The sequence below is a fragment of the Garra rufa genome, chromosome 1, assembly GCF_049309525.1.
Source record: "Garra rufa chromosome 1, GarRuf1.0, whole genome shotgun sequence".
Lineage (NCBI taxonomy): Eukaryota > Metazoa > Chordata > Actinopteri > Cypriniformes > Cyprinidae > Garra > Garra rufa.
The window spans coordinates 90,402,439-90,426,379 of NC_133361.1; the positions used below are offsets into that span (position 1 = coordinate 90,402,439).

General features: G+C 39.7%; 1 protein-coding gene and 5 non-coding genes across 6 annotated transcripts; 2 read left to right on the plus strand and 4 right to left on the minus strand.

The window, feature by feature from the left end:
- Window positions 1–5,530: 5,530 nt before the first annotated feature.
- On the minus strand, window positions 5,531–5,603 carry trnak-cuu (transfer RNA lysine (anticodon CUU)). Its single transcript has one exon. It is a non-coding gene; the product is annotated as a tRNA-Lys (tRNA).
- Window positions 5,604–6,830: 1,227 nt separating this feature from the next.
- On the minus strand, window positions 6,831–7,046 carry LOC141348625 (small nucleolar RNA U3). The gene has a single exon (XR_012357529.1). It is a non-coding gene; the product is annotated as a small nucleolar RNA U3 (small nucleolar RNA).
- Window positions 7,047–8,022: 976 nt separating this feature from the next.
- LOC141285015 (U4 spliceosomal RNA) lies at window positions 8,023–8,163 on the minus strand. Its single transcript, XR_012338530.1, has one exon. It is a non-coding gene; the product is annotated as a U4 spliceosomal RNA (small nuclear RNA).
- A 491-nt stretch (window positions 8,164–8,654) lies between these two features.
- trnas-gcu (transfer RNA serine (anticodon GCU)) lies at window positions 8,655–8,736 on the plus strand. The gene has a single exon. It is a non-coding gene; the product is annotated as a tRNA-Ser (tRNA).
- A 490-nt stretch (window positions 8,737–9,226) lies between these two features.
- On the minus strand, window positions 9,227–9,366 carry LOC141285834 (U4 spliceosomal RNA). Its single transcript, XR_012338963.1, has one exon. It is a non-coding gene; the product is annotated as a U4 spliceosomal RNA (small nuclear RNA).
- Window positions 9,367–18,316: 8,950 nt separating this feature from the next.
- LOC141321880 (uncharacterized) lies at window positions 18,317–21,223 on the plus strand. Its single transcript, XM_073833398.1, has one exon. The coding sequence runs from the start codon at window positions 18,317–18,319 to the stop codon at window positions 21,221–21,223; it is 2,907 nt and encodes a 968-aa protein (XP_073689499.1).
- Window positions 21,224–23,941: the final 2,718 nt, after the last annotated feature.

Here is a 23,941-nt window from a genome sequence, read left to right on the forward strand (position 1 = left end):
GTTTATCATAAAGTGTTAGTTTATTATTATTCAACATTAAAAAGCACACAAGCTAATATTTTAATTCTAAATAAGATCACCCTTTTAAAGCAATCTTATTTATTATTTCTCTTTCTTTGAAACCAAATATTTTTGACTTCATGTTGCATCAATAGAAAGAGAATTATAAACATATTAATGAAGTTCCAAGTGCCCAACTAAAGGGATCACTAACCACTATAATGGTGACATCAAAAAAAATATTTTAGGAAAATTAACATCAATTTATTAAGCTCTCTCTAATTTTTCAGTTGTGTTGACAATTTAACATTCAAGACAACTTTGGGAAAAAAACAGAATGCAACTAGAAAAAGATGACTTCCAAAGTGGAGGAAATTAGTAAAAAGTCTATTTGGCTAAGAATTGCCCCGCCTCCTTTTTCTTTTCTTCTTCTGTTGTTATGTAGCATATTAGCAACAAATTAGCTCACTGCTGCCTCTTACTGTTGTGTTAATGTCATTGGTTCCTTTGTGGTTACTTAATTATTTGAAGTAAGTGTCACTCAAAACAGTAAGTAAATTGTTTATTTTGCCTTGAAAGTAGCTGTAACTTAATAAAACCTAGTAAACATAACAACTAAGTAAAAATAACTAATTATATCTAAGTAAGGTAAACTGTTGGATTTTACAGTGTGTAATGATGCTAAAAATTACAGCTTTGATCACAGCAATCAATTACATTTTAACATATATTAACACAAAAAAACATCTTGTGACCTTGCACTTTAGTTGTATGTTATGAAATGAATAATCGTTTGTCTGAAATAATATGAACAGCAGTTATACTAATCTTTCTCTTTTTGCTTTCCTGTTTCAATCTCGGGATGCCCATCCCAAGGTTGCTAGAGATTACACCAGTTCCAGTTTGGATCCAGCTTCACTTGTGAAGACTTCAGAAGATGCCAGCACTTACAAAGACTTGAGATGATGTCAACTATACAAACCTGCCAAATATTATCCTTATATTGTAATCATTGCCCAAAAAGGTAAGTTTGCAGATTTTCAACTTTGTATTGTTACAGTGTGGGTAATATATGTAAATGAACAATGTTTTGCATATTTGTAATTTTTTTATATACTACTACTATTAAATTATTTAGCAGTTTGGACATCTTTTACTACATTTACTAAACAGCAGTTTGGGACAGAGTATGTATTTTTGATGCAGATGTAAATGACTGTAAATTAACCTAAAAAGGTGTTATATGCCTTTGTCATAAGCTCTAAAAATATTGTTAAGCAAAGGTATTAATGAGATCTTTTAAAAAGTAATATAGTGACTTTATTAAATTACACACTATGACAATACAGTTACTGTGTTGTTGATCTACTTTTAGGGAGGAACTTGTCAAGAAATCTACTTCACCGCACGTCAGTGGAAGGCTTTCCTATGTAACAAACATGGACACAAGATTTCCACCGTTGTATTTATCCATATCAGGTTTGTAAATGCATGGGGGTTTTATATTTTGCATCATTAGTCTTTTATGAAAACACATGAAAAAAAAAACACATAACAAGGTCACTGGACTTCTCACAAAACACCAGTATTATGCCACAAATATTTTCTAATTAGTTAAACTAAAATTAAGCTTACATTGATAATTTGTAATACCAGATACAAAATGTGATACTTTATAATGCAGGGTACCCAGTCCAGTTCCTGGAAATCTACCTTCCTGCAAAGTTGAGAATTACAGATGGTTGTGTTGGATCAGGTTTAGATCACAATTCTACAAGTAGGTGGATCTCCAGGAATGGGCAGTCCTGTTATATCAGTTATGTATGATGGATTTTGAACTGTAACATTTTTATTGCAGATTTTCTGGGATTCCAGTTGAATACATCAGTACACCAGATGTTGGCCTGGACAGATGTGCCTACAGTACACCACACTGACCTCTCTGCTTTTGCATATATGCTGACTACTAACATTTTCTGTGAAGGTATTATTATAGCAAAACTGAACACCTGTGATAGTGGAATTTGTAGTTGTAAAGAATAGTCACACATGTGTATCAGTAAATTTAAAGCCACAGAGAATACATTTTATAGGAGTTAATTTTTTTTGTACTCTTTCTCACAAACATAACACAATAGTTATACCATTTCAAATTCTCAGGTGCACAGATCCTATTCTACAATTCACAAATTAAGTACCTTATATGCTCACAGTTAGGCTAGAGTTGCTGCAGTGAATGAAGGGCAAAACACTCACACGCTTGAATAAAAATCTCAAGTCATGAACAAAATTTGCACATTTGCATATACAGTTGTAGTCAGAATTATTGGCACCCTTGGTAAATATGAAGCCTGTGAAAATAAAACTGTATTGTTAAAGGGTTACTCCACCCCAAAATGAACTTTTTACTTTTTACTTTTCCCCATGTCATTTCAAACCCATAAATGCTTTGTTTGTCTTCCGAACACAATTTAAGATCACACATCCGTGTGTTGCGGCTGACATGGAACAGCTTACTCTGTTAGTGCCCAGTGGATACCCTCCAAAATGCCGCTACGGTGGCTAAAGTCACTATTTTTGTTTTCTTTGTGTACAAAAAGTTTACTCGTAGCTTTGTAAAATTATGGTTGAACCTCTGATGGCAGATTGACTATTTTGACAACATCTTTCATACTTTTCTGGGCCTTGACAGTGTTATCTACCTGGCAGTCAAAGGGACAGCCACAAAGCCCCCGGTTTTCATCCAAAATGGGGGTAATGACAAAATTTTCATTTTAGAGTGGAGTAAGCCTTTCATCTTTTTTGATGAAAGTACTTTTTTTTACAGGCTTCTTTGATCATATTTACTGAGGGTGCTAAAAATTGTGACCACGACTGTAAATGAGAACTGGTATCTCACATGACAAATCAGTATGTGACATCCCACTCACACACTTGCGCTCTCTCCATTGATAAATACAACATGTGGCCTTTGACCCACTTCTGCTAGCACAGTACACTCAGCAAGTTTTTCTTTATTTATTTTTTAATAAATTGGAGCGAATAGAATACAATAGGTAAGTGCTAGATTCTATGCTAAATTCTAATAAAGTCTGTAAATATGTAAAGTTCTAATAAATACACATTTCAGAAAAAATGAAATATAGTCCTGCATAAATCTGCTATAACGGAGCGTGTGAATTTTTTCATTTGTGGAACAGGATTTTTGCTCCTGCAAAAAAAATATATATTTTGAGAAGGTTTTGTTGTGTTTGTGAAAGAAACAAAAAATACAAGTTTGCAACTCCTAAAACATACTTATATATTCTCTACAAATACAAATTCCACTGTCACAGCCAGGTGCTCAGTTTTGCTAATAATAATACCACATACAATAGATGTATGGTATGCAAATATAACAAAGGGACATAAACAACTAAACAATATCTAGGGATGCAAATTATCATAATTATACATCTAAAAGAAAAGCATGTAAAACTTTAGGGAGTGAAAATGGTAAATGAGCTCATGAGTGTTCCACTGCTGCCATTCAAAGTGGTAATTTCAGGTAATTTTCATTCATTTCATTTACTCAAGCATTTGTTTTCCACCAAGTGACAGAAACACATAGCATATTTTACTTATTATTTTCATTAATAATGATTAGAAATGTACATTTTAAATAAAATGCTGCCGTTTTATATGAATACTGTATATACACAAGATAATATTTTTAGGCAAATGCTAAAAAAATCCTCTAAAAATGTGTATATGGAGTGATATTACATAAAACAGCAATTAGAAGTTAACTTTGTCTATGCCTTATATTGTGGGTTATGTCTGGATCACCCTTTTCAAACCTGACCTGATTAGTTCACAACCCTGATATCACAAGGAACCTAAATTTTAATTGCAAAAGAAAATCGATTTATCTGCTATGTACCTCTGTCTTCTGTTTTCAAGAGTCGGAAAACTTTATAAATCATCTTTTCACCAACATGTCTTTATTTTGTGGAACACAAAAGGAGAGAGTGGCATAGTCTCAGTAATTAGAATGATAGCAATGATAGTGAATAGTGACTGTGGCTGTCTGCCTTACATCTCCTTTTGTGCCCCACTAAACAAAAACATTTTACATTTTTTTATTCTGAAGTGAATATAGCTTTTAATTTGTAACTTCTTTATTAGCCTGTAAATTACTTTCTTTGTGTTTACTTCCAATAATTTGATTTCTTTGTGTGTATTTGAGTGTCAAACATGTATTTCTGAATTTTGTGTAAATAAAAAAAAAATTATGACTGAATTTGATGTGTGTTCAATAAATTATTGCATATACAGGCTAATTTATCTATTAAAATGTATGTAAGAAACAAGCAGAAAATATTTATTGTGTAGCATCGTTTTACCCCCCTGAAATCAACATCGTTTCAACGTTAGGTAAGGCAACCAATTAGATCGATTTTATGTCGAATATGTGTTGATTCTATAACGTCGTTTCAACCAATTGAAAATCAACGTCGATTCAACGTTGGGTAAGTGAACCAATTGCGTCGATTTTACGTTAGTTTTGAATGGCGTGCCTGACGTCGATTCAACATTACCCCGATGAGCAAAACTGATATTGGATCGACGTCGGAGATCAACGTCGTTTCGATGTCACGGGAGACGTCGATTCTATGTTGATTCTATGTCAGTTTGCTATCTGGGAAGCCATGGTAAATGACGACAAACACAAGCACAACGTTTTTTGTTGTTGCTGTTCATTCAGATTTTCATTTATAGTAAGACTGTGTTCATACAGTTGTAATCGATCAGCCAAAAACACAACATGGTTACTACGATTCACTATAGTAAAAACAAGGTAAATTGTCACAAGAAATGACTGCACTTACAGCTGAAACGCGTTTTTCCCCCATTTAAATCGAACTTAAGAACGTGTAAATAGACTTTAGAAAGTTAGATTACATTTAAACGGTGTTTCATTATGGGCAATTCGCGAGTCAAAAGTTTGTGAACACAAAACACGGATGAATGACGGACGAAAACGTAACGAGTTACCAATTGAGAACATTGTAAACAGAGTGAAAGAAAGAAGAAAACATGTATTACTTACATTGAAAAGTTATCCTATATTCCGTTCGTCTAATTTTTGAACCTGACTTAGAATGAAACTAAGCATGGTGAGTGGCTCTCAACAAAGGAGCTCGAGCGATGCGATTGGCTCTCATCCATTCTTACAATGGACGGCGAGCGTCGCGATTGGCTCTCGTCCATTCTCACAATGGACGGCGAGATCGGCGATTGGACGAGGAGACGGCCGCAGAAACAGACGATCCTGCTCCAGGTAGCGCCACAGAGACAGACATTGCGCATCTGCTGCCGCGGGATCACGGTTGTAAAAGCAAGGGTTAGGGTTAGGGATTAGAATCGCACGTACTAACAGGCTGTTTTGAAAGATGTTTCCGGAGCTCGCAAAATCCACTTAGCCTGTGCGGAGAATGGGCATGCTGGAGCCCACCACCCTGTTGGGAAGAAAGAGCGCCAACAGAGCCGCCCAACGTGGGGCTCGAACCCACGACCCTGAGATTAAGAGTCTCATGCTCTACCGACTGAGCTAGCCGGGCTGGTTGTGGTCTCCTTCACCGGGTCGGACGCAGTTTTCATCGGCTCCCAAATGACACAGGCGAAACGGAGGCTCTCGCGTTGTGCAAGACTGTCGAGCCGTCCCGTGGGTAGTGCTTAGAGGAGGCTTAGAGTTTTCTTCAGTCAGTTTTGACCCAATCTGTTATTGGGAAGCGCAGTTTGACCCAGCAGTGCGGGCCAACAACATGTTCTGTCTTGCCGCGTGAAGACGGTTCAATGCTTTGGTCAGCGTATGGTTGAGATGTGATTTTCCACCAATTTGGGGCACCTTTCTTATGGAAATCAAGGATAAATCTATATAAGGATAAGGATAAATCTTCTATATTTCGGTGGTCTTTTGCAAACACTAGATTTATATGTCAATTCCAACATAACACCGACTGTTACGCAACAGTCCCGGGATCGTTAATAGTTACGCCTCCAACATTTGCATCGCCCAATCATCGGTAACGTCAGTACATCAGTAAAACAAGGCAAGCCACTGAAGGGACACGGTTAGCTTAATGCTAGCGCTAGCCTGTTACATTTCAGTACAAAAGATATCACTTACCACATAAACAGAGAGATGACTGTGCTGATGATGGTGAATGATGGAGAAATAACTGCGCTGATGATGGCGAATGATTTACAGATCAAGAGTATCACCGAGAAGCAGCTGAACTTGTGTGGTAAGAAGCGCTCCCTCTGCATTATAACTTTACACAGAGCACATGGATCACAGTAATGAGACTTAAATGTCTGCGATACAAAACGGCAGATTCAACAAACCACATATTAAAAGCCGCTAGAGCTCCTAATTAAATATATATTTTTATCAATGTGCCAGCTATAGAGATGAGCAGCTCTGTGAAACAGCCAATCGGAGCAGAGCTCATTAATATTCATGAAGCTTCCAAAAAAGGCAATAACAGAGCATTTCATTCTAGGGACAAATCCTAGGGTTGTAAATGGTCCTGTAAAACCGTTTCTGGAGATTGTTTGCCCTTTCCTATGCCATATACCTTCTATGCAGATATCAAAGAACAAATTAAAATATTCTCTCAATGCATTTTATGGCAACTTTAAGTTGATAGAACCAGCTGACATCTTATCCTGACATTCTGAATATCAAGGATGGTGACACCCACCAACAAAAAAGTAAAAAAAAAAAAAAATCTCAATCATAACGATTCATAAGATTTTTAATCTGATATTTACATTTTTCAGAGACCACTCTGACCATACTCTCTTCTTCTATGCTGCTTAAATGCTACACAGAACATTCATCAATGGTTTGGAGCATATGAAATAAACCTTTACTCCACAGCCGATTCACGCTCAGAAAAGAGTATCAAAGCTCATCATCGTAGTTTGGGAGACACTACACTTTTGAAACACATTTCCTAGTTAGAAACTATAGAAACGATCCCTGAAAGTATAGTCTTGACCTCCATTTTGCAAAACCAGCTTAGGCGAGTTCTGACACTTTGAGTCTCAGAGATGGTTACAACCTAACAACAGAGATGAGAAAAGTTACATTTGAAACATCATTAGAGTCCTAAAATTTTGTTTGTAATTTTAGTTGGATGCAGTTTTCATTGGCCCCCAAATTACACAGGCGAAACTGAGGCTCTCGCGTTGTGCGAGACTGTCAACCCGTCCCGTGGGTAGGGCTTAAAGCAGGCTTAGAGATTTCTTCTGTCAGTTTTGACCCAATCTGTTTTTGGGAAGCGCAGTTTGACCCAGCAGTGCGGGCCAACAACATGTTCTGTTTTGCCGCGTGAAGGCGGTTTAATGCTTTGGACAGCGTATGGTTGAGATGTGATTTTCCACCAATTTGGGGCACCTTTCTTATGGAAATCAAGGATGATTTCATGGGAAATGGCAAACTGGTGTAGCGTTTGGCTAATAAGCTAAAGCTACAAAGGATGTACCGGTGCCCCGTCGTCCGAGCAGAATCCACATTCGGCCGTAATCGGAGGTTACTACTAACGTTCGATTGTGTCTCATAGGGAGTTTGGCGCAGGGCCTCAGTGGAAAACAGGCCCTCGACGGCTGAAACAAAAGACGAAGAATGCATCCACATGCACATGAATCAGGAATGTTAAATAAAGAAACCCCGCCGGATGACGAGGTGGTCCAGTGGTTAAGGCGGTGGTAGGCTAATACATTGTGCTCGACACGCATTCGAAGCTTTAGCGCCACTGAGAGGCCACCGGACCAGACAGGCCCAACATGTTTACGATGGGTAACGGTGAGCTGCAATTGCGCTGCAGTTTAACGATACTTGTCTTGAGAACATATTGACAAAACAAAAAAACCTTCTGTCTCTGGCGCACTATCATCAGCAGACCGTTTTTTTGGCGAGGAAAAAAAAAAACCTAAACGAAACCAGGCTATATTTCTCAACAAAACTCTAAGCCTCCAGAGAGACAAGCAAAAATTGCCAAAGATAACTGTATTTCAAGTCATCCTGGCGGGGTATTGGATAAAGTTTTCAACCAGCAATGATCGCGCCTCGGACAAACCTCATAGGCTACAATATTGCCTCTGCGAAAGAATGCCGGCGACGGTCGTGACCTTTTTCTGCACATACGTGGATGTGAACCGACAAGGTGGTAGCAAGCTATAAACTGCCGCACAAACAGTCTCCTGCCACGGGTTGCTGCACCGTGTTTCTACGGAACAGATTAGAGGTGTGTAAAAGACGGCTCATTCACTATTCCCTCTGTGCTCAAAACAGCCTGCTGAAAGCACGGCAGCAGCAGCTGAAAAGGTCCGCAGCATGGCCTATCTCGGTCAGCAAGGGGACGGGGTGGCCGAGTGGTTAAGGCGATGGACTGCTAATCCATTGTGCTCTGTGCAATGGTTGGAATCCCATTCTTGTCGTTCGGTTCCTTTAGCACTGGACCTTAATCCGGGTCCTGGGGACCCCATGCTAAACTTTTTGTGTGTCCTCCTTATCTAACACACTCAGTTCAGTTCTTTGAGTTCTCTACTAATGAACTGATGATCTGAATCAGGAGTGCTAAATAAAAAATGTCACGTAAAATGACGAGGTGGCCGAGTGGTTAAGGCGATGGACTGCTAATCCATTGTGCTCTGCACGCGTGGGTTCGAATCCCATCCTCGTCGTTTGGCTCCTTTAGCAGTAATCCTCGGTCCTGGAGACCCCACTCTGCGCTTTTTGTGTCTTCCTTATCTGACACACTCAGTTCAGTTCACTGAGTGCTCTACTAATGAGCTGATGGTCTGAATCGGGAGTGTTAAATAAAAGGACCACGGAAAGTGACGAGGTGGTCGAGTGGTTAAGGCCATGCAAGGCTAATCCGTTGTGCTAGGCACACCTTGGTTTGTGTGGGTTTGAATCCCGTCCTCTTCATTTGATGATTTAGCACCACTGAGAGCCCACCAGAACAGACAGGCCCAACCTGTTTACGATGGGTAGCGGTGAGCTGTGATTGTGCTGTAGTTTAATGATACCTGCAGCGAAGTCTTGAGAGCATATTGACAAAACAACAAATCTTCTGGCTCCGGCACGCTATGATCTGTAGACACCTCTTTGACGAGGACCAACAACCAGCCACTCCAACAAAACGAAGCAAAACTTTGTTTTTCAAGAAGCGTCCAGAGAGACCGGCAAAAACTGTCGAAGCTGACTGTATTTCAAATCATCCCGATGGGATATCGGGGAAAGTTTACAACCAGCAATGATCACACCTCAGATAAACCACACAAGCTACAACATTGCCTCTGCGATAGAATACCGGTGACGGTCGTGACCTTTTCTTGCAGCTACGTGGATGTGATCCGACAAGGTGATAGCAAGCTGGATGAGCCCCAGAGACAGATCATCAGTGAAGACCTCTTCACCTAGACGGCCATCGACGCAAGACTGTGAAAACCAGATCCTCTCCAATCTGACACTGTGGCAACATGGAACTTTTGCATCTACATTAATATTAGTCTGTTTGTTCTTATTCTGAGGTCACCGTAGCCGCTATATGCATTCTGTATTCCGATTAGATGGTCACTGCAGTCCCCCGGATCCAGTCCGTACCAAGAGCAGATGGTGGATCAGCACCTTCAGCCGAATGTCAGCGGATACCATGTCAACTAGATGAGCCCCAGAGACAGATCATCAGTAAAGAATGAATCCACATGCCACAGCAAACTACTCGAGCTGGTGAAAATGTTCACCAAACACCCGCCGCTGACTTCTTTTAAAAGAAGCCAGCTTATTGAAGGTGCACAGGATAAACGCCCTGAGAAAGCTGTGCCTCGCAACCCTAAGAATGGCATAGGCGTTAGTGGACACCTGACGCGCGTGTAAAACACCTGCATTTCACACGTCCCTGGGTGGGCTCGAACCACCAACCTTTCGGTTAACAGCCGAACGCGCTAACCGATTGCGCCAAAGCTGGGGAACAATAGTCTGTTAAGGGGGGGGAAGAAAAGGAAGGAGGGGGAAGAAGGGGGAAAAGAGAAAAAGAAAGAAAAAAGAGAGAGAAAAAAGGAAAAAATGAGGAGAAAAGAAATGAAAGGGAATTTTATCTCTTTGAACTGTTTTTGGAGTGTATATTTACAATAAATTATCTGAAAAAAAAATGTTTTCTCTATTTTCCTGTACATTTTATATGGGAGTAAGGATGATCACAAGCTTCCCAGTTTATATTACAGTGTTGCCATACATTGAAGTGTTTACTGAATGTTTTATTTATCAGTAATTATCACATAAATGATGTCAAATGAAATTATTTCTGAAATTACAAAAATAATATTTTATTAGATTTATATTACTGATTATTGATATCTTATTCAAAGTTTTTGCACTTTAAATATATTTCTGCTGTAGTTATGTTCTAAAACTTATAGTACAAAAAATACTAAATTTATTTATTAAATAATCCCCAAATTTATCAACATTTTTAAAAGGGCCTGTAACCGTTAAATGATACTGTAACAAAGACATACAAAAAGAATTATTTAATCATGACCAAACTTTTATTTTTCAATCAGTCATAGCCAATTATTCAGTATTCTTTCTTTTTTTTACATTTTTATTCTTATAGTTATGTTGCATGTGCAGAAAACAGAATAATACCTCTTAATAATACTTTCTATTGTCCATGACTCCTGTGCATTTTTTGCAAGTGCAAAAGAACAGAAAACAGAGCTATACATATAAATAAAACCGTCCAATGTCCATGGCTCTTGTGCATTAACTGCAAGTGAAAAGAACAAAAAGCACAAAACAATACAAATAAATAAAACTTTAAAATACTAATGACTCCTGTGCATGTTTTGAAAGTGCTAAAGAACAGAAAACAAAACTATACTATTAAATAAAACTGTCTTAATGTCCATGGCACTAGTGCATTCATTGCAAGTGCAAAAGAACAGAAAGCAGAAAACAATACACATAAATAAAACTTTATACCCTTTATTTTTTGGATTCTTATGGATGGCACAGAGCTTGAAATGGTCTCTATCAGCAACTGGGCAAGTGGGGCAGTGGTGGTGAATGTATGCCTCTTCATGCTCTCCACCCCTGGAGTGAACCTGTGTCCAGCCTGCTCTGGTGTCTGGCAGCAAACACCACTCTCTTCTTATCGTAATCCAGCAGGTTCTGCCAACTATATTGCTCACCTAACCAGAGAGAGCATATAATACATGGCAAATGAGAAAACAAAACAAGTGGTACACAGCAAAAAGGCCAGAGTTAAATTAACTCTCCAGGGAGTTTATATGTGTCCACTCTCAAAAGTGTCAAGTGTTAAAATCAGAGAGTTAAATTGACACTGAAGCAGAGTTAAAGTTAATGAGATAATTAGTGATTAACGAAGTGATGATTGATCATTACTGAAGACACCTGATGTTAACAAGCAGAATTGCCAAAGGAGAAAATCACATTTTTTAAGCAACCATTATAGTGGTCAGTGTTTGCATTAGTTGGGCTCTTGACCCTTATGTCGTTAACATTAGATCTTGCTGGGCTGCTTTATTTGGGGGAAAACAACCAGACAAGCCAAGTCATCAGGGAGGGGGTGATGGTTATGTTTTAGTGTAATGATTGCTTGACCTGAGTCATTGAACTCAATTTAGAGTCAAATCTCTGAGTTATTTTCCGTTAAAGGAACTGTAACTCATAGATAAGCTTCTAAAAGAGCTCAGTCTAATAACTGTTGCATATATTTAGTCTCATGAGTCCACAACAAACAAACCTCTCCATCTTTCTTTAAAATATATTCTGGAAGAATTTCTCATAAGTCAAAATTTGTTTGTTTAGACACACACAGACATCAAGAACCAGCGTATGAATCTCAGGAACGGTGACAAATGACGTGTTCAGATAAACAGATCAACTCTGAACTCTCATAATTTATCCATACCGCAATGCATGATGGGAGTCATGGATGAGTTCTGATTGGCTACAGCACGCTTTTTGATGGTCACCGTTGTTGTGGTTCTCACACTGATTCTTCATGTCTGTGTGTCTTAAGTGGTATATTCGTCTTTTATCTGTATAGACTTTGATCAAAATACTTTTTATTTACATATCTGTCTGATTAAAGATGTGATTCTCATTCATAGAGTCTATGTAACCAGTGATAAAAACCATAGTCTAATACTTCACAAAGAATTCTTGAAAACCTGAGTGCCTTTTATCTGGCTGTTATAACACTGCTACAGCAGCCAAATAAGATCAGATTTTACAAATGTTAAGTTCAAGAGCCCAACTAATGCAAACACTGACCACTGTAATGGTTTCTTAAAAAATTTGATTTTCTCCTTTGGCGATTGTGCTTGTTAACATCAGGTGTCTTCAATAATGATCAATCATCACTTCATTAATCACTAATTATCTCATTAACTTTAACTCTGCTTCAGTGTCTACTTTCTACTTTCTGTGTAGTGTTAACATATGACAGGTCAAGAAGAAAAAGCAGAGAAACTGACCTGCTGGTTGGTGAGACCCAGAGATGGCTGATTCCTGAGCTCCACAAGATACTCCACAAGGCTGTCCACTTTGTCCAGCACACCAGCACTATCCAAAGCCTGGGAGAAAAAATATAAAGAAAAAAAAAAACAGAAATGAACAACATTATGAGTACAGTGAAGTGGAACAAAATAAACAAACATATACATATATATTTTCCTAGAAATTTAACAATATTACATGAAACACAATTACATACATGCATACAACAAGATATTTACATACCACAGACTCGTCAGGAGATGCTGAGGCACCTGGCGTGAAGGAGGCATCAGGCTGAGTAAAGGAAGGCACAGGCTGGGTGGAGGACAGAGAGAAGCTTGGGTCATCGGTAAGACTTGACACAGTAATGTCAAGTGTTTGGTCCTCCTCAAAGCCCTCGTCTTCTTCATCCTCGCCTTCATCCACATCCTCCAGCATGTTCTCTGTCTCTTCTGAGTCAGGGTCCACTACCAGGGGCTGTCCAGTCTGACTCAGGAAGTAGTCAACACCAAGCAGTTCTCCTATAAAAAACCAAAACAAAATTTAATAAAAGGAAACACAAATACAGGATCAGTCAAAAGTTTGGACACATCACTATTTTTAATGTTTTTTGAAAGAAGTGCCTTATGCTCATCGATCCTGCATTTATTTGATAAAAATAAAGAAAACATCAGTAATATTGTAAAATGTCATTACAGTTTAAATGTATAGTTCCATAAACTTTAAATTTAAATTATTTCTGTCATCAACGCTGAATATTTAACTATCATTTTACTGATTAACAATTTTATTGATTCTCAGGCAAATCTCAGAATGGAATACAGAATACAATTTTGTAAAGAATCAACATTTTACCCTGTAAACAAAACCCAACCCAAACTAATCCCCAACTATGGCTTTAAGGTCCCGGCTTGGCTATCATTAAATACCATTAAACCTCCATCCTTATATCCTGAAGAGAAAAATAAAATAAAATACAATAAGAAAAGGTGGATAGGTAAATTCAGTCAATCACTGAATTTATCACATTTACACTGTCACATTCAGAATATATATCACACAGTTAATACTGTTCCATTTCCAAATAGGTTACGTACTTGGACCATTTTTTATAGTATAGGTTTAACTTGTCCATTTGCTTATAAGACATTTTTTCAAATGCGGCCACTCTAGCAAGTTCTATTGCCCATTCCTGAAGGGAAGGGGCATCTTCTGATTTCCAGCTCCTAAGAATTATTTGTCTGCCAATCAGCAAGCTGGTTTGGACCCAGGATTTTGTGTTTTTATCTTTTATTTCGTTGTCTGTCCAACCACCTAATATAAACAGTCTAGGACATAGTGAAATATGAAAATCCAAAACCAAGCAAATGTGTTCATGAACTCTTTTCCAGAAATCCTGAATTTTTGTACAAGACCATAGAGCATGAACTAAATCACCATTCTCGATCTTACATTTCCAACAGTAAGGTGTATCTTTTAACCCGAGCTTAAACAGTCTGAAAGGAGTCCAGTAAAAACGGTGTATAATCTTAAACTGTATAAGGCGTATTTTAGCATCCCTAGATGCTGTTTTAACATTCTTTAAAATTCCATTCCACTCTTCGTCATCAAATGTCAGATTCAAATCTCTCTCCCATATTTTCTTAAGAGCTTGTGAAGTTCCATCACCGAGACTTTGCATCAACCAGGAGTAGTACTTGGATGCTTCATGACCCTTTCCATATATTGAAAATATTGTACAGGGAGCATCTGCTGACCCAGGAAGCTGTGTAATAGAACCAAAAGTTCTACCGAGTAAGTGTCTTACCTGTAAATATCGGAAAAACTGGGATCTAGGTATATCGTACTGCTGTTGTAAATGTTCAAATGATTTCAAACTACCATTTTCATAAAAGTCTCCTAGTTTAACAATACCCTTCTTTGCCCATTCTTTCCAATAAAAGGGAGCTTTATTAATACACAATTTAGGATTGAACCATATGCTTGAGCTAACATCTAAGTAGGGATCAAAGCTACACAGACGCGAAATCTTAAACCATATCGCCTTTAAATGTGAAATAATTGGATGATTTTTCACCTTTCCAACCAATTTAGTGGACAGGCTCTGTACTAGTGAGATTGAAGGCAAGGCAGACTGCTCAATCTTGTACCAAGGGGGAGCTCGCTCTGGGGGAAGTGACCAATGAGCCAGGTGTCTAAGACTAAAAGCATAATAATAATACAATACATTAGGCAGACCTAGACCACCTTTCTCTACAGGTCTCTGTAACTTATTAGAATGCAGTCGAGGTCGCTTACCATTCCAAATAAAATTCTTGCAAATTCTATCAAACTGTTTAAAATAGGAAAGTGGTATTTGTATTGGAAGAGACTGTAGTAAATAATTAAGTTTGGGTGTACAACTCATTTTAATTACATTGACTTTCCCAGCCATCGACAAGGGAAGTGGAGCCCACCTCTCCATATCACAGGAAATTTTTTTAATTAAGGGGTCAAAGTTAACTCTCACTAAATCCTTCAAATCAGGGGGAAATAAAATGCCTAAATATCTTATACCTAACTTAGGCCATTGAAAATTACCAGGATGAAAAGCTGCTGAAGGGCAAAATGCAGTTAGTGCAAGAGCTTCTGTTTTAGACCAATTCACCCTATAACCTGAAAACTTAGAGAAAGCATTGATTGTTCTAAGGAGGCAGGGTATAGATCTGCTAGGATCAGAAACAAATAATAAAATGTCATCAGCATAAAGCATAAGCTTATGCACTTCTCCCCCAGTTACAACTCCAGGAAAATCATTGTCTTTTCTTATTGAAGCAGCTAATGGTTCCAAAGCTAGGCAAAACAATAATGGGGAAAGAGGGCAGCCTTGTCGGGTTCCTCTGCCCAGAGCAAAATACTCAGATATTAAACCATTTGTTTGCACCGCCGCTAGGGGTTGTTTATATAGTAACTTAATCCATCTAATAAAAGTATTACCAAAACCATAAACTTCAAGAATTTTAAAAAGGTACTTCCACTCCACCATGTCAAAAGCCTTCTCGGCGTCTAATGAGATGGCTGCAATTGGGGTCTGCTCCTCCATTACTGACCACCAAATGTCAATGAACCGTCGGATATTATCAGAAGAACTTCGACCATTAATGAAGCCTACTTGATCCACATGTATAAGTGATGGTATAACTTTGTTTAAGCGATTAGCGAGAATCTTTGACAAAATTTTTGTATCTAATTGGATCAAAGATATTGGACGGTAGCTTTTACAGTCACTTGCATCTTTATCCTTTTTAAGTATAAGACTGATGAGAGCTTGTGACATTGTTGGTGGTAGTTCATCCCTCCAAAGTGCCTCCTTATAGACTTCTAACATTAATGGAGCAAGTTCTGTGACATAATCTTTAAAAAACTCCGCAACAAAACCATCGGGTCCAGGAGCTTTCCCTGTTGGTAATGCTTTGATAACCTCCATCACTTCCTCCTGAGTTATATCTGAATCAAGGAGTTGCTTTTGCTCACTTGATAACCTAGGAAGGTCTAGCGGTTCCAGGAATGTACTAATATTCTCCTCAGTAGAAGATGATGCTGATTTGTAAAGGTCTATGTAAAATTCTTTAAATGTCTTGTTTATATCTGTAGCATCAGTAGCATTGGATTCGTTCATTTATTCGTTCTGTTTACATTGATCTGCTGTTAAAAGCACTCTGTCGTTGGATTCGTTCATTTATTCGTTTCGGTTTACATTGCGCTGTGGTTAAAAGCACTCTTATATTTATTTAACTAGGGTATTCGTTTATATTTACATTAAGCTGCTGTTAATTAAGCACTCGTTGGTCTGTTATTTGCCTTGCTAGTGGTTTCTGCGTTTAATAGTAGTTTTGATTGTGCTTATTAAAATTCAAAACTGAGCGGACGGCCAAGCTTTGGTTATTCATATCGCGCCCTTCCAGAGCAATTAGAAGTGCGAAGTTTGTTGCATTTAAGTTTCGATTAGAGACATTTTGCGTGCGTGCAATACATTTGCGGCTGTACTGAGCCCAGGAGGCGTGGCTAGCGAGAATACTGCTTAAATAGCTGGCTCACTTTCCATATTGTGGGAAAGTGATTCCAATCCTCAGAGGAGAAAGAACGACTGCGGGTAAGCTGCTGCTTAAATACTATTTTAATAGGCGAACGTTACATTGAGCTGCAGTTAAAAGCACTCGTTTGAATTTATTAATTTATTCGTTTCAGTTTGCTTTGTGCTGCTGTTAAAAGCACTCTGTCGTTGGATTCGTTCATTTATTCGTTCTGTTTACATTGATCTGCTGTTAAAAGCACTCTGTCGTTGGATTCGTTCATTTATTCGTTCTGTTTACATTGATCTGCTGTTAAAAGCACTCTGTCGTTGGATTCGTTCATTTATTCGTTCTGTTTACATTGATCTGCTGTTAAAAGCACTCTGTCGTTGGATTCGTTCATTTATTCGTTTCGGTTTACATTGCGCTGTGGTTAAAAGCACTCTTATATTTATTTAACTAGGGTATTCGTTTATATTTACATTAAGCTGCTGTTAATTAAGCACTCGTTGGTCTGTTATTTGCCTTGCTAGTGGTTTCTGCGTTTAATAGTAGTTTTGATTGTGCTTATTAAAATTCAAAACTGAGCGGACGGCCAAGCTTTGGTTATTCATATCGCGCCCTTCCAGAGCAATTAGAAGTGCGAAGTTTGTTGCATTTAAGTTTCGATTAGAGACATTTTGCGTGCGTGCAATACATTTGCGGCTGTACTGAGCCCAGGAGGCGTGGCTAGCGAGAATACTGCTTAAATAGCTGGCTCACTTTCCATATTGTGGGAAAGTGATTCCAATCCTCAGAGGAGAAAGAACGACTGCGGGTAAGTTGCTGCTTAAATACTATTTTAATAGGCGAACGTTACATTGAGCTGCAGTTAAAAGCACTCGTTTGAATTTATTAATTTATTCGTTTCAGTTTGCTTTGTGCTGCTGTTAAAAGCACTCTGTCGTTGGATTCGTTCATTTATTCGTTCTGTTTACATTGATCTGCTGTTAAAAGCACTCTGTCGTTGGATTCGTTCATTTATTCGTTCTGTTTACATTGATCTGCTGTTAAAAGCACTCTGTCGTTGGATTCGTTCATTTATTCGTTCTGTTTACATTGATCTGCTGTTAAAAGCACTCTGTCGTTGGATTCGTTCATTTATTCGTTTCGGTTTACATTGCGCTGTGGTTAAAAGCACTCTTATATTTATTTAACTAGGGTATTCGTTTATATTTACATTAAGCTGCTGTTAATTAAGCACTCGTTGGTCTGTTATTTGCCTTGCTAGTGGTTTCTGCGTTTAATAGTAGTTTTGATTGTGCTTATTAAAATTCAAAACTGAGCGGACGGCCAAGCTTTGGTTATTCATATCGCGCCCTTCCAGAGCAATTAGAAGTGCGAAGTTTGTTGCATTTAAGTTTCGATTAGAGACATTTTGCGTGCGTGCAATACATTTGCGGCTGTACTGAGCCCAGGAGGCGTCCCTAGCTGTTTCAGTAAAGCTTTGTTTGGTTGTGTATTTAACGGTGTCATACCAGCTGACGCTGAAGCGTCAGCGGAAGCGTTCAGCCTCCTCGCGTGAAGACCGACAAGAGTAAAGACTGCGACTTTTCCTGCGCGACTTATCCGAGCAACGACACCGACAACGCACTTAAGTACTCCTTTCCTTTTCTCACTCTTCTTTCTGTCCTTCTCTATCATGTGTTTCCAACTCATTCCGGTGCTCTCTACACACCGCACTAACATCACACGCACACGCCGACGCAATCTCTCTAACCTGCGTCCAATACACACCTCTTCCACTGAACCTTTCTCTTTCACGGTTGGACTTTGGAACTGTCGATCAGCCGTCAACAAAGCCGACTTCATTTCGGCATTTTCCTTGCAATCTGGCCTGAGCATCCTAGGTTTGACTGAGACCTGGATACGTCCAGATGACTCTGTAACCCCAGCTGCTCTATCTAATAAATTCTCCTTCTCTCACACCCCTCGTCAGACTGGAAGGGGTGGGGGTACGGGACTTCTGATTTCCAACAACTGGAAATACTCAACCCATTCTCCTCTATGCAATTATAACTCATTTGAATCTCACACAATCACTATAACATCTCCTATCAAACTCCATGTTGTGGTCATTTACCGCCCTCCTAGTCAACTTGGCATCTTCTTAGAAGAGCTGGATGGGCTGCTATCCTCTTTTCCAGAAGATGGCAGCCCACTTCTGGTCTTTGGAGATTTTAACATACATCTGGACAAACCCTATGCTGCAGACTTCCATTCACTTCTTGCTTCATTTGACCTAAAACACACTACCACTGCATACACTCATAAATCCGGCAACCAACTTGATCTCATCTACACACGAAACTGTACTTCAGACGACATTGTGGTCAAACCCCTTCACATCTCTGACCATTTCTTCATTACACTAAACCTACATCTTGCTACTTGTGCACCCCCACCCCCCCTACCCGTTACTTTTAGACGAAACCTACGCTCTCTCTCACCCTCCCATCTTTCTTCATCAATATCCTCCTCTCTTCCCTCTCCTACCCACTTCACATCTCTGGATACTAATGCAGCAACCGACACGTTATGTTCCACTCTTACTTCTTGCCTAGATGAAATATGCCCTCTCTCCTCCAGGCCAGCACGGGCTGCTCCTTCCAACCCTTGGCTATCCGATGTTCTTCGTGAGCATCGGTCCAAACTTAGGGCAGCTGAGAGAAAATGGCACAAATCTAAGGATCCATCTGACTTGAGTATGTATCAGTCTCTGCTGTCATCTTTCTCTACCCATGTCCATACTGCCAAATCTTCATACTTCCACAACAAGATCAACAATGCTCCGGACACACGCAACCTTTTCAAAACTTTTAATTCACTGCTCTGTCCCCCTCCACCACCTCCCACCACTTCTATAACAGCTGATGATTTTGCCACATTTTTTACAGACAAAACTACATCTATCAGTAATAAGTTCTCAGCTCCACACATACAGGAACTAAAACTGACCACACCCACGGCTGAAACTCCCCTCTTCTCCTTCCATCCCCTTTCTGAGGCAGAAGTAACCAAACTTCTCCTCTCCAGCCATCCGACGACATGTCCTTTAGACCCCATCCCCTCACACCTTCTCCAAGCAATCTCTCCTACAATCCTACCAGCGCTCACACACATCATCAACACATCTCTTCTCACAGGCACTTTCCCCACTACATTTAAGCAGGCCCGGGTAACCCCACTGCTCAAAAAACCTACACTTAACACTTCACTCATAGACAACTATAGACCTGTCTCTCTCCTTCCGTTCATAGCAAAAACATTGGAACGAGCTGTTTTCAACCAGCTATCTTTATTTCTCTCACAGAACAACCTATTGGATGCTAACCAGTCAGGGTTCAAGAGTGGCCATTCAACTGAGACGGCACTACTGTCTGTCACTGAAGCCCTGCGGATTGCAAAAGCTGATTCCAAATCATCAGTACTCATCTTACTGGACCTTTCTGCAGCATTTGACACGGTAAATCACCAGATCCTCCTGTCTACCCTCTCATCGTTGGGCATCACAGGGACTTCACTTCGCTGGTTCAAATCCTATCTCTCTGGCAGGTCTTTCAGAGTGGCCTGGGGAGGGGAGGTTTCCAAAACTCATCAACTGGTCACTGGGGTTCCTCAGGGATCAGTTCTTGGACCCCTCCTCTTCTCCATATACACTACATCTCTGGGCCCCATCATACAGGCACATGGCTTCTCCTACCATTGCTATGCTGATGACACACAGCTCTATCTTTCTTTCAAACCAGATGATCCATCAGTAGCTGCAAGGATCTCTGGTTGCCTGGCGGATATCTCTGCATGGATGAAGGAACACCATCTTCAGCTCAATCTAGCTAAAACTGAGCTCCTTGTCTTTCCCGCCACTCCAACTTTACAACATGACTTCTCCATCCAGTTAGGTTCATCAACAATTACCCCATCGACTTCAGCCAGAAATCTTGGTGTAATCTTTGATGACCAATTGACTTTTAAAGAACATATAGCTAAAACTGCTCGATCCTGCAGGTTTGCGTTGCACAACATCAGAAAGATCAGGCCCTTCCTAACAGAGCATGCTGCACAACTCCTTGTCCAGGCCCTGGTCATTTCCAGGCTGGACTATTGCAATGCTCTTTTAGCTGGTCTTCCAGCATGTACAATCAGGCCTCTACAAATGATTCAGAATGCAGCAGCACGGCTCGTCTTCAATGAGCCCAAGAAGGCCCATGTCACACCTCTCTTCATATCCCTGCACTGGCTACCGGTTACAGCACGCATCAAATTCAAGACACTGATGCTGGCCTATAGGACAGCCACCGGCTCATCACCGGCCTACCTCCATTCACTACTACGCATCTACACTCCCTCCAGAAGTCTGAGATCCTCTAGCGAAAGACGCCTTATTGTACCACCACAGAGAGGCACGAAATCACTTTCCAAAACATTCTCCTTCAATGTCCCTGCCTGGTGGAATGATCTTCCCACCCCCATCCGAAACGCTGACTCCATTACTGTCTTCAAGCGACTGCTGAAAACCCATCTTTTTCGACACTATCTGACTATCTGAAAAAAAAAAAAAAAAAAAAAAATTCTCCTCTCTTTCCTGATCTTCCCTTTCTAGCCCGTACTCATCTAACAACGCCTGACATATGGTACTTTTGAGCACTTCCTATGTCGATCTGCCTCCTTAGGATGAATTATTTGTTGTATTCCCAATTGTAAGTCGCTTTGGATAAAAGCGTCTGCTAAATGAATAAATGTAAATGTAAATGTAAATCAGTAAGTACATCTCCTCTATCAGATCTGACAGCTGGAATAATGGAAGAGCACTCCTTGTGCTTAATATAATTGGCTAGGAGTTTCCCTGCCTTATCTCCTGACTCAAAATAAGTCTGTCTTGATCTAAATAACAAAAATTCAATCTTCTCTGACAAAATGGTATTATATCTATATTTTAATTGCGTTAAATCCCTAAGACCACTAGGTGTCATATGATGTTTCATCTTTGTTTCAGCCCTTTTGATATTGCTTTCCAATTCTAAAAGTTCTTTTTCTTTAAGCTTTTTGTAATGACAAGCAAATTGAATTATACGTCCTCTAATAACTGCCTTAAAAGCATCCCATGCCACTCCCACTGAGGATACAGATGACCAGTTAGCTTCTATGTAATAATTCATTTCTGTTTTTAACATTTGTTTAAATACTGAATTTTGTAAAAGGGATTTATTAAGACGCCATCTGAATGTTTTTTTCCTTTCAATATATGGTCTCAATTGTAAACACACCCAGGCATGGTCTGAAATTAGGATATTGCCAATGTTGCATGTGATAACAGAAGGGATAAGTGATCTTGATAGAAGGAAAAAATCAATTCTAGAAAAAATTTGATGTGCATTTGAAAAAAAGGTATAATCCCTCCCTTGTGGATTCAAGAGTCTCCAGATGTCGGTGAGGCCTAAATATTGACACATCCTAAGTAGCGTTAATCTTGCCTTGGGTGTAGTATATACTTTTGAGCCACTATGATCAAGAAGTGGGTCCATTAATAAATTAAAGTCTCCACCCAACACAATCTCATAATGATTTCCAGCAACTTGCAACTTTGATTCTAAATCTACGAAAAAATTGTGATCATCAAGATTGGGGGCATAGACATTAGCCAACAGCAGATTTTGACCCTGTATTTCAGCCCAGACCATAATAACTCTTCCTAATGTATCTTTTACTTGTTTAACAAGTCTAAATTGTAGGTGTTTTTTTACTAAAATTATTACTCCCCTACTGCTGCTCGATCCTTCACTGCAAAACATGTATCCGCCGACTGCCCTGCCAAGTTTTTCAGCTTCCTGGTTAGCAAGATGTGTCTCTTGAAGAAACATTATATCAAATCTATGTCGCCTAAGTGAAGACACCACCTTCTTCCTTTTAATAGGGTGCCCCAACCCGTTCACATTCCAAGTACAGAAGGATAATTTACCTAAATCAAAAAGTGACATTCTTCACATCTAAAATCAAATGTAGCCAAGCCCGTTTTTTCTGAATCAATGTTAAGCAGTAATATGACCTTAAAGTCCCAAACAACCCATAGAACAAAAAAAAAAAAAAAAACGTGCGCTTTAACTTGAACAGAGCGCACATTATAATCTAAAGTCCCTCCCACACTGATCCAGTGGTCCATGACTCTCGTTCAGGAGGTGCACCACGACACTTCTGCTACTCCAAAAAAAAATAAAAATCACATCCGATGAAAGTCAATAAGCTCCCCTCACATTTGCCAATGCAAACGGGAGACCGAAGAAAAAGCAATATCAAAGTTTACTCGATTTTTTCAATGAAAGCCATAGCCTGTCGCGGACACGAGAAAGTCTTGCGACCATCCTTTGCTTCGATTCTCAGTTTAGCAGGGTAAAGAAGAGCGAAGCTCACCTTCTTCGTGTGAAGAATTTTTTTACATTCCTTAAAACGATCTCTCTTCAACTGTGTAGATCTTGCAAAATCCGGGAAGACCATGACGTTGTTGTTTTCCCAGCTCAAATTGCCTTTAATCCTCGCTGCACGTAAGACGAAGTCTCTGTCAGCAGAGCGAAGAAATCTTGCCAATATTGGCCGGGGTCTCTCTGTCGAGTTTGGACGTTGACTGGGAGATCTATGTGCGCGCTCTATCTCCAGTTGCCGGCCCGATGGATCGATCAAATTCGGGATAAGGCCGTCCAGGAATCTCACCATATCCTGGCCTTCTTTGCCTTCAGGTATTCCGACGATACGGATATTGTTGCGTCTGCTCCGATTTTCCATGTCTTCCACTTTATCCCATAACTGGTCCAGCTCGACTTTGGTAGCAGGTGGATTGGCTTTTAACTCTTTCTCGGCCCCCTCCAAAAACTCCACTCGTTTTTCAACCTCATCCAGCCTTGTAATGAGGGCGGATAGTTTAGCCTCCACCGACGCGGTAGTTTTCCTTATCTCCGCAATTCCATCCATGTCACCTGATATTTTTGTGAGAATCGTGTAAATGTTGGCGATGTCATGACTCCCATCAAGAGACTCGGTGACGGGTTCGAGGTCGCTTGAGCCTCGGCCATCTTGATCCTGAGAAGCGTCGGTCGCGTATGAACGCAAGTGCCTCTTTATATCCCCACAGGCCGTGGACTTCAAATTTTTTGACATAATCTCGTTCAAATATCACTTAGATGTCTGAATAGTCGCAATTTTCACCGGTTCAAGATAATTAACAGGATAATTGTAGCAAATTGAAGCGGAGCTCGCTATTAAGCTGCCTCCTCTC